At 44.4% G+C, this 11,412-nt stretch overlaps 1 protein-coding gene across 1 annotated transcript; it reads right to left on the bottom strand.

Annotated features, from left to right (window-relative positions):
- Window positions 1-7,730: 7,730 nt before the first annotated feature.
- Window positions 7,731-9,978, bottom strand: LOC104438490 (DELLA protein GAI). The gene is made up of 2 exons (XM_010051650.3): window positions 8,116-9,978; window positions 7,731-7,874 (listed from the first exon to the last, which is right to left on the bottom strand). The coding sequence occupies exons 1-2, from the start codon at window positions 9,819-9,821 to the stop codon at window positions 7,814-7,816; spliced, it is 1,767 nt and encodes a 588-aa protein (XP_010049952.2). The 5' UTR covers window positions 9,822-9,978; the 3' UTR covers window positions 7,731-7,813.
- Between the last annotated feature and the right edge of the window lie 1,434 nt (window positions 9,979-11,412).

Raw genomic sequence — 11,412 nt, forward strand, 5'->3', positions numbered from 1 at the left:
CACTTGCTCAATCAGCGCTGGAAAATTTTAGGGCTCGGTGCTTGGAGGAAAGAAATTGGGGCTCGGTGCCAGAGGGAAGACTCTCACAACAGGAAAAGAGTGAGTGACTTGTCCACGTTGAAACGAATCACGGTGTTCGTTGAAACAAAGTTTAGTCGCTTATCTTGCTCCTACTCTCCATTCCCGAATTAGGGTTTTGAGAATATATCATGCGCGAATTATGGCACAAGTTATAAATCCATGGACTTCACGGCAGTTATAGCACAAATGTTTCCAACGTTGATATAATCGTTTGAAATGATTTCGAAATGCACCAGTACAAGGAATCTTAAATCCCAATCACGTACGAACATTGGAGTCTTATCTGGTCTAGAAGAGTACAAAGATGGAAAACTCCTCATCTATTTACTCCAAATTTGGACCTTAGCAGCACCCTTCGGGAATACTCCATACCTCACATCTGAGCTACCGTCTTACTCAGGTAACTGGATGCAATTTCCATCAAGTGACCTGGTCTGCAACCTGGTCATGCAGACCCGCTGAAATGTGTCGCAAGGCGGCGGTGGCGGTGGCTGTGGCGACCACTTGGTGAAGGCGACAGACGCATGGTGGTGGGGTCGACGAGGCTGAAGACGGCGAGGCGAGAGAGAGAGAGAGAGAGAGAGAGAGAGATGCTTGGGGGGATTAGGGCTTTCTGTTCTGAAAATTCACCGCAGCTTGTTTAGCAAGTTAACGTTCCGTCGCTAAAGGCCACAATTCCGGTTGCTGAATAGCGGCTGAACTGTTTTTTTCTTCGGGCAGCAGGAAAAGTCCAGCCAATTACCTTTCAACGACGAAACTAGTTTAAAAGGAAATAATAAAAATTTATTTAACGAGAAAAATCTTTCTTGACTTTTTTTTTCTTTGCGGGAAATGACCCAGATCGGGTCGAATTTTTATAAAAGATAAAGCGTATGTATAAATTGTGACTTCAATTTCTTTTAAAATAGAAAAGTGATAAATTTATTCTCCAGACACGGTAATAAAGTCATAGACAAGTCAAATTGCATAATCAAAATGCAATGTTACAGGACGTACTTGGAGAGTGGCGAAAATAAAAATCATGAAAAAGTTGTGTTTCTGTTAAGAAAGTTTGGTAAAAATAAACTGTTTGGATGTAAATTTAGAAATTTAAAGTAATATTATGTTAAATAAGGTATAAATGAAATCAATATCGTAATATCTATTTTCTAGTATGTTATTAAGAAATTGTTAGCAGAAGACGTTTCTCCACAATGACAAGCACAAATTATTAGTACTTGCAATAAAAACTTTAAATTTGTGGAAACATACAATGAAATAGAAGCATCTTCACTACTCTGTTAGTTATTGAATTAAACGCATGAAGCTCTTAGCCCCCAGTTAGGGATATAACGAAGGGAGAATTTACCAAATCGTTCGTCCATAAGTTCATTCCACAATTCTATCGCGGGTTTACAATTAAGTGAAGCTATTAAAACTTTAACAATGGCAACTTTCATATAGGATATCACTTAGCATTTACTAATTCACAGAAAAATTGTCCAAAATGTCTCACATCTTTTGTATGGTTGCCAATTTGGTTAGAGACATTTTAATTTGACCAATTTAATCCTAGATCTTATGGCCAATTTTAGCTAACCACTAATGTAAACGTCGATTATCCTACGTGGCACGACCAAAGCTAAGTTCAACAATTTTTGCAATTATCAAATGGTCTATAATTAAATTAGGACTTTATTGGAAAATCATCAAAACGTTTAAGACTAAATTGACCAATTTGAAATGTTTAGGACCGAGCTGTGATTTAGGACTTTGTAGACAATTATCCCACTAATTTGCTATAGAGTTATGCCCCATATGCGAAGAAAGTTTCACTGCGTTAAATTAGACTTCCGTAACCTATGTGCTAACGTTGGACTTTAGTTACATATCTACCAAAATTATTAAACTGTATGTCATAATTACACTTACAGCACATCCTATCATAAGTCAATTCATTGCTCGAGTATCAACTTTGAGTTTATTTATTTACAAGGACAATCTCTATTATAATATTATCACAATTATAAGGCGGTCACTCTACATTTGAGGGATTAGCTGCTTTAAACAGCGACTCGCTTGTGGTATGGAAAATATACAAATAGAGTCAATTTATTACACCTCAATAGCGACGACCTTTTCGACTAAAAACTTAGAACTTGTCATGCACATCGATTATATATCGTAACCATGAATTAAGTCCAAACCAAAGGCAAAGAGGTAAGGTGTTTTTTTGGCCTTAGTACGTACCAAAGGTGACAAAATTTTAAAGTCTGGTCGCCTTAGGTTTTATCTACTACAACAAATTCAAGGCACCAAACCAAAATTTCATCGCTTTAGATCCGACCCAAGTTTGCTGGGAATTTTCCTTACTCGATGGCAATAAAGTATAAATTTTGTCCCTTAAGTCTAAGTTAAAGCTACAAAATGATGCTTGAGGTGACGGAATTTCATGTTCGTCGCCGTAAGTTCAAAATTATTAGGCCGTTGATTGAATCGGTCGCGACAAAGTACCCTTTTCTAACACAATTCTTTCACGATGGTAGGATCAGATCCTAAATCAACTCCCGCAGAGAAAAAGCATGAATCACACACGACTTGCACTTCAACATCGTAATCAATCCAACTAGACTTTCCGACATCGTCGTCGACGCACGCACGACACGCTTCGACAGAGAAAAACGAAGCAGCACAGAGAAAAGCCCTAGAAAGAGAAGCAACTCGTACAGAGAAGGAAAGAGAGAGAGAGGGAGAGAGAGAGAGAAATGGTGGAGGAGGCATGTGATATCCACATGCACGACCACCACCACCCCCCGCCACCCCGTCTCGAGCTGGACCACATCCATCACGACTGCCGCTCCCACGCGGGGCCCCCCCGTCCGTCCGGCCGTCCCCTCCGTGGGCCCTTCCTCCATAGATGACGGGTCTCTCTCTCTCTACGGTTAAAAAAGGAGATGGGGGGGAAAGTTCTGCGTCACAACCAGGCACAGGGAAATTATTAATTCACCCGAAGAAGGAGAAGGAGGAAGGAGGAGGGAGGCAGGGAGGAAGGGAGCGGGGGAGTGGCGTCGCTTTCGACCCGTGGGGGGGGAGCGACTGACACGTGATTGTGCTGCGTCTGCGGGTCCCCACCATTGATGCCGGGTCTTCCTGCCCCACCGTGCTGATCACCAGATCCGAATCCAATGCCCATCGAACGGTACACAGAAAGAAGAGAGAGAGAGAGAGAGAGAGATTTTGGGTTTTTACTCCTCTGACTTAATGCCTTTCTTACGTTTTCGTAGCAAACTTGTGCAACTTAGTTCTTGGTCGTGTAGGTCTTGTGCAAAGTTAATTAGCTGCTGAACATGCAAAAATCGATATCGAAAGAGTAAGAAAAGATGTAGCTGATAGGACGGCGTCGCCCCCGGGTGGCGGTGGAGATGCCACGACAAAATGTCAAGGCAAAGAGCCGACGACCGGCCTGGCCATGGCACCAACATCTATGTTATGACACCCCGCCGCAACAATAAGGCGTGAGCCGAGGCATACGAGGTCGAGGCATGGCTCAAGCGAGGGTGAATCTCGAGTCGCACCATCCTTGCCGAGGGGCAGATTTAGGTAATCGACTTCGATATCGTTTAGGCAACCGAATTCGTGCATCAGCAATGGCTGCTAGTCATTTGCGCGGAGCTTGAACGTGTTGAGCTCTACTAGGAATGAAGCGGGGCTGGCACAAATCCTCTCTCGAAATCCAAACCCTTTCAGCTCGATCACATCATGATAAACATGCGGATTTTGGGTAACGTTGGAAGCGAGGGAAGAGTACAGATTTCGTCCTGCGACCGTGACCACCATCCTCCATCGTCTTCTTCATCTTTCTTCCTCTTATCCTTCTCCTGTTCGCAATTATTACAGACGGTGGAGGGGTTCTTGTCGCTTCGATTAGCGCAGAATCCCACATGACCCATCTGCAAAATCGCTAGCGTAGGGGTTACATGCGATGAACAGATCCACACATGATTACACGTAAGTCCTGGAATTAGCAAAATCATCTTGAATGCTGACCATGCATGCAAAGATTCGAATGAAATGGAGGCCCTTTTCACGCCATCAAAACATCAAAGATGAATGGACTCGTCACCATCTATTGGCCTTGTGGCCTATTCGAAGGATTACGAAAATTGATTCTGGGAAGAATTAGTTCCATCAAAACTCAGGTAGGTGCAGCTTTCGGGTCGCGCTCTGCCGAGACTAAAAATAGTCGTGCGTATTGTCACGGGCAAAGTCACGAAAACTAATATTTCCGAGTGAACCACTGGAGCAAGTTGGACCACGCAAGCCATTCTAAGTTTAGAAAAAATTGGTCAGCTGCATCTGTCCACTGCCCTCAACCACTCAGCTTAGGGATCTGACATTGAATTTGAAAGAAAAAATGATGCATCTGGCGATCGTTCTCGATAGCCTCCCAATCACTTTTAAATGGACGGACTCTTCGTATGACTGGGTAAGATTAATAGATCCGGTTGGTGAAAAGACATATACAGATTAGACGGACAACACGGATTCAATTTCTACATCATATTTATAAAAGACATCTTATGTTTTAACCACTCATCTTATGTTAAACCCAGGGTTTTACCTTGTCCGTAAACTTACTAGGGCAATTTAGAGGTCTGAGTTCACGTCGCTATCCAAATGAGGCGACTTAGTCATTAATAATCATTTGGCATGTTTTCAAAAAGTTGTTTAAGGATATTGGCTTGGCGTAATCAATTTTTTAAGAGCCAACTTGGGACGTTTTTCCGGGGGAAGCAAACTCATTTTTCATGCGCAATAAAGAAAGTTTCAATCAAAGGGTCACTTCATATTGACAATCATGATGAATTTCATCTCACCTCAATAGGTCAAACTGCCTTATCCATATAGGACTTAATTTTCACGTTGAACTAATTATTTTAAATGCACGGTCCCTTATCCCAATTTTTAAAAATTGGTCAGGTAAACATACAAATTGACCCTCTCATCTCAACACTAATCCCATTGGGACCCCTCCATATCTTTTTTGGGATATGTCGAAGTTTCCCTCTTATTCAATTGCGTTAATCCCTTTCTTTTTAGCTTTGCCCTCAAGTGGCTCTTCTTTTCGCAATAGTCCTCCCTAAATTGTGTCCAATTCCAGTGGATATCCCGACCAAGCCGAAGGTCGTCTCTTGATGAGGAATTTTGCCTCGATTGTTTATGATACCGCGATAGCTACCGTTGAGTCGCATTTGGCATGGTCTCGGCTTGAGATTTAGGAGGATATATAGGTGCTCTTTCGTTGATTAAGCCGGTGGCTGCTGTTAGCGGATTGATGTTGCATTTAATATGGCATCCTTGTCATCTATCATGCAATGGATGTGGTTGGTATAAGGATACATCGCTCGTTTTAGGGTTAGATATATCTAATTGATAATGGATGACTGATAACTAAAGGTACGACTTCTTGATGAAATGAAATGACTCCTATTTATATGGTTATGAAATATATATGCTAATGGTTTATATTTGGATGAGGAAATTGTTTCGATAGTCCAATTATATCTCAATATGGTGACATGTAACAATATCGTGTTTGTGCCGTAAAGTGTTGTAACTTATATATTTCATGAATGTTTCAAAATCATAGGTAGCAATGGCCAGTAAGCTGTGTTGACACAGGCCCCTTTTTTCTATTTATATGAGAATGCCATTGTTTAAAAAATCTTGCCAATGTGACCATTTAGCCAAATAGAAAAATTAGCTTCTTTAAATTCAATTCATCTCATTTTCACCATCATCCATTTCTCCTTATTCGAAACTCTTATGATTTCTCAAAAAAATCTTGATTTCTATGCACAATATTACAATTCTTTAAGTTCGCAATGGACCCAAATAAGCGGCAGACCTTCATCAAGGGAAATTCAACAGCGGGGGAGCGCCTTTCAACAAGGCACCCCCCAACCCTGAAAAGCAGCAAACTCTAACTAATGGCACACAGCCTTTCCGGCGAAGGTCCAATGTTTGGAAGTTATTCAACATCGCGGTCCTCCCCAATGGCGAAAAGAAGACCATCTGCACAGCATGTGCTGTGAAATTATCCTCAAAATCTAGTGGTAGGACGGGCCATTTGAAAAGACTCCAGAACAAACATCTTTGCTAGAATGACTAAACCAAAGGGAGCTTCGCCACCTTTATAGCAACGTGCCACTCCGGAAGTCCGTACAAGTACAACTCGGCCGAGGTTCCCCCCAGGATCCGAGGAACCAGTCGAGCTCGCGCGAGGGGTGTTTCGGGTCGAATTACAAAGGCATTCCAAGTACCACGAACACTAGGTACCACAGGGGTTGGTAATTTTCAAGTTCTTACAGCTAGTACTTTAAAAGTTACTTGGTTTCTCGTAGGGACGGATCTAAATGATTCGCTCAAGAGGAGAAAAGTTCTACACAAATTGAAGGCAAAACTAACTGAATTATTTAAGTATGTAACAGTAATTTATTGAGCGAAAAAACAAAATCATGGTTAATAATCAATAGGTCTTGTAGCAAACGGATTTTCACTCATTATCACGATTTTCTGTGGGTGCCAACGGAAAGAGAATGTTAGATTTCAATTGATCACTCCACGTTGCTAGAAATTATTTTGGGGGGTCACTAGATAAGCTCTCAACATTTTTTAAATGTTTTTAAAATTTTCTAGAGAAGTTTAGAGAAGTCAGTGGAAATATTATAAAGTAAATCAAGTTGCCGGATTCGTGAAAATATTACTGGTGATACTTACTTTTTTAGCACAAAAAGCAGCCGCCAATTTAAAATAAAAATAACTTAATATAATCAATTTGATAGATTGATTACGACTAATTATTAACTTAATGGAAAGATTAGTAAGTTTCGAAGAAAAAAAGGTAACTTTCAACCGATTAAAAAAAAAATTACAAAATTCTTCTCTATTGAAAGATATCGGAAAGCTTTTTGTGTTTTCTTTGATCCTCCGTGTTAAAAATTATACAATTCTCTTGTCCGCATATACCTTATCTCAGTCTCAGAGCTATCCTAGTTTATTTCGTGTGTGTCCCTTCCGTTCGTCAAATTACACGTCATTCATAATCCATCTTGCATTTGAAAAATGATGTTGAAATATCCAACATTACTTGACCATGGAGTTTACACACTTTTTGTATATGCAACATCCCTCTATCTATCAAATTAAGCTTTTAAATTAAACATTCTAACATTCTTTTTGCTCAGTATTTTTCATTTGTAATAGTAAGTTTCAGTCTATAGAAATTACCTAAAGCAACTTTTTCATTGTCTTCAATAGCTTCCACATAAAAAAGTAAACCCTAACTATCTATTTTAGTGATTATCATAGGTACCTTTATTTTTTATTTTTGCATTTCAGGTAGTTAATATATATACCGGGAAGAAAGGTCGCACTCATCTATCATCAATAAATTAACACTAGCCCTTTCAATGATATAAATTTAGACTTTGCTAGTATAACAATTCTTGTGATACTGTGAGAATAACAGTCTATTGTGAGTCATAAATTCTTAAAGAAGTAGGATACATAACAATTTATTATTATTTATGATTTGACTTTTTATAGCCAAGAATTGACTGTTATTCTCATAGTATATTAAATACTATTACACAATCAATTCTCTATGAATTAGATATCACGCAATCATTTCTCTATAAATTTCGTCGTGTGAATGGAAAATATTTGACCGAAATCTTGAGCCGGCTGGAAATTATTGAATCGAGCTTGGAATGTCTGTTTCAATCGACAACATCGGCACAGGTGAGCACGACCTGAAAAGAGGCAGCCGGGCAATCATTCAAAGGTACCTCCTCATCGGTGCCACGCTTAAGATTAGATGTAAAATTGAATCAAAATGACCCAATGTTTAGAAAGAGCAGGAATTAGGCTCCTCTTAAAACTAAAATTTACCTCGTTGCTAACAATGATTTAACGTGAAAGTCCCCAAATAAGAAATATAAAGTAAAAAGAGCACGAAAGGTGAAAAAAAAAAAAAAAAAGGAGAAAATTTACAGCTGATTATTATTGTCATCGTGATTAATAACGCCGGCCGGCGAGTTCACTACAGTAGGCGCGGCTTGCCACGCCGAAGCCGCGATGAGGGGCCGGCTGTGCCAGCAGAGCGTCAAGCAACCCTCGTTCTCCTCCACGCTGTAGCCCTCGGTCGAGAACAGGGTGAGCAGCATGCTGGCTTGCTTGAACGCGTTGGAGCCGAGGTGCAGCGGCCGGAACCCGGCTCGCCCGAGGCGGGCCCGCCACCGGTCCAGCGGCTCGTGCCTCTCGACCCGGGCCGCCCCCTCGCAGCCCACGATGTTGCATATCTCCCTTTGAAGGTACATCTCGGCCAGGGCCTTGTCGGGCTGGACCGGGCAGGCCGCCTCGAGCGAGTCGAACAGGGTCGAGTAGTAGTACAGCGCCTCGGTGAACCGGTCCAGGAACCCGGGCCGGTTGTGGTTCGCCTCCTGCTCCGCCACGGTCATTATCTTCGGGTTCAGGCTCCGGATCCAGGGCAGGACCGACCCGATGGGGGGGTCCCGGGGCGGGTCGGATCCCAGGAGCCTGTGGAGCTGCATGATGGAGTTGACGGCCACGGCCTCCTTGGGGCTCACCTGGAGCATCCACGGCTTCACGTCCTCGAGCCGCGAGGCCGCGACGCCGCGGAACGCGAACCGGACGTTGACCGAGCGGGCCAGCTCCGCGAGCCGGAGGCCGATCTCGCGGAGCACGTCGCGGCCGTCGGGGGAGGGCGGGCCAATGCCGGTGAGGCGGAGGAGCGGGGGCCCGCGGGGGCGGAGGGCGAGGGCCTGGATCAGGGCCGGCCACTGCAGGCCGTGCATGAGGTTGAAGTCGATGACGTGGACGCAGTCGTGGCCGTCGAAGGCCTCGAGGATGGCCTGGTTGGCGGTGAAGTGGGCGAACTTGAGATAGGGGCAGGCCTCGTAGAAGTGGTGGTACAGCACCTCGTTCTCGAAGGCCGAGGCGGGAGCCGAGCCGAGGCCGAGCAGCCGCCGGCCGAGGGCGTCGATGAAGTAGCCGGCGACCTTCCCGATGCCCCGCGAGGTGTCGACGCGCGTCAGCAGGGCCCGCATCTCCTCGACCAGGGAGCCGGCCAGCGAGGCGTCGCCACGCTGGACCGACTCCGCGCACGTCATCAGCGCGTGGACGAGCTGAATGCCGGAATCCTCCTCCAGCGCCGTCACCACCGTCAATTGCTGCTGCTGCTGCGGCTGCGGCTGCTGGGGGACGACGACGTTCTGGTGCGGCTGTGGGTGCGGCGAGCAGGAGGGGTGGTCCACCCACCCGCCGCCGAGTGCCGCCGCCGCCGGAGAGTACGGGTCGGGGAAGCCGGAGGGCAGGCAGGGGGAGGAGAAGGATGAGCTCGGGAGCTCGGAGAGCATGGAGTCGACCCAGGAGGCGAGATCGGAGGGGTTGTAGTGGACGGCGTCGGAGGCGAGGTGGGGGATGTGGGCGGCGGAGTTGACGAGGGCGGTCTCGAGCCGCTCGAGCCGCTGCGCCACGTGGTGGAGCTCGGAGGAGCGGACCTTGTAGCCGGCGCCGGCGAGGAGCCCGTCGAGATCCGGCGGCGGGTGGTGGTGGTGGTGGTGGTGGTGGCGCTTGGGCGCCGAGCCCCCGGAGCAGGACGACGAGGAGGAGCTGCTGGCGGCTGCGGCGGCGGCGGCGGCGGCGGCGGCGGCGGCGGAGGGGTCGAAGGGGCCCATGGATTTGACGTTTCCTAGGAGGAGTGAAGTGGGTTTCGGAGGAGGAGGAGGAGGAGCGAGCTGACGGGCATGCCGGGTTAGAGAGAGAAAGTGAGAGTTGAAAGGGAGAGGCGAAGGTGGGTTTCGAGAGATAGAGAGAGAAAGGGAGGTGACATATACAACGTTGGTGTAGGACCATGAAAAAAAGCAATTTCAGTAATCTTTTTTTTTTTCTTTTTTCTTTTTCTTTTTTTATGGTCGGATCAACAATACTTTTTTGCCCTTTTTTTTTCCAATTATTTGATGGCGATGCCCCTCCTCCCCTTCTTTTTCCTCCCCCTTTTTTCCCTCTTTTTCCGCGACTTTAATTTTTTTCTTCTTCCTCTCCTTTTCCCTCTCTTTTTCTTTTCCCACTATTTTACTTTATTAGCGGGAGTGCCTGTCTGTCTCGAATTAGCCTCTGCTACTTGACAATCGTGCCTATCTCGAATTAAGTATCCTCGAAATTCGGACGAGTGGATAATAGAGATCGACCGGTCCGCTTCACGCTGTCTTGCATTAGTCATCGCGCGCTTGCCGGTAGCCATCGTGGTCGTCGACTTCTCTTTCCTCCATGGTTGTTGAGCTCTTGACGGGATCGACGACCATGGTGGCTCGATAGCTCTATACCTCGAGGCCTATGGTTGTCGGCGGTTACGAAGTGGCAGAGATCGCCATGGGGTAGCAAGGGGAGGCGGATAGGGCGGTTAAAATCCAAAATTTGTGTTAAAAAATTCCTTCATTTCTTATCCAAATGAGGTAGCTAGATTCTTTTAATCTTGCCTCTCGAAGCTCTTTCATTCAATATGTAAATAATTATTTAAATTTGACAAATTTTCTATCAATTGAGAAATGCAAATCACAATCCACAAAATCGAAGTTGGCTATAACTTTCGATTGTCTTGAAGTCAGCTTTTTAATTCGTCATCATTTATGTGTGTATTTTTAACATATACTCTTGCAGGCAATTGGACGTGTTCTCGATTTGCAAGAAGACACTGCCGTTCCAGATTGTTCTCAACAACAGAAGCCGACGGTAGAGAGGAGTTACTGCCTAGGGTTCGGACTCTCATGCAGAACGTCCTTACGCCTCAAATTATAGAGAATTTTACAAAAATTCTTATCTCAAAATTTTTTATTTTGGACGAATTGATGCCTTTTTTCTCTGCCAAAAAGATAATTTTTACCTGTGTTTATTGGACTTTTAAATTAAATGGGTCATCTGTATTTCACGAGGTCATGAATTCAATTGACATTACACCCATCCTGCTTTGCTCAGTTACGATATATCTCGTGTGGAAAGATTTTTTGACTATTAACATCTTTGTGAAAGCTATGATGGCAAGCTCGCTAACTTTGGATTTTTTGATAACTAGTGATGCGAAATAATTATGATTCAAATCGAACTTTACGTAAGTGAATAGGACCCTTACGATAATGCATAGAGGGGATCACTAGTGCCGGTCGTCCCTCCTAGCCCCTTTTTACTCATCAAACCCATCGCTCCTTAAAAGATAGATAATATTAAAAAAAAAAAAAAGGTAGAGATAATTGCTTGTAAAGATAGATAATA

Source organism: Eucalyptus grandis, chromosome 3 (genome assembly GCF_016545825.1).
Source record: "Eucalyptus grandis isolate ANBG69807.140 chromosome 3, ASM1654582v1, whole genome shotgun sequence".
NCBI lineage: Eukaryota > Viridiplantae > Streptophyta > Magnoliopsida > Myrtales > Myrtaceae > Eucalyptus > Eucalyptus grandis.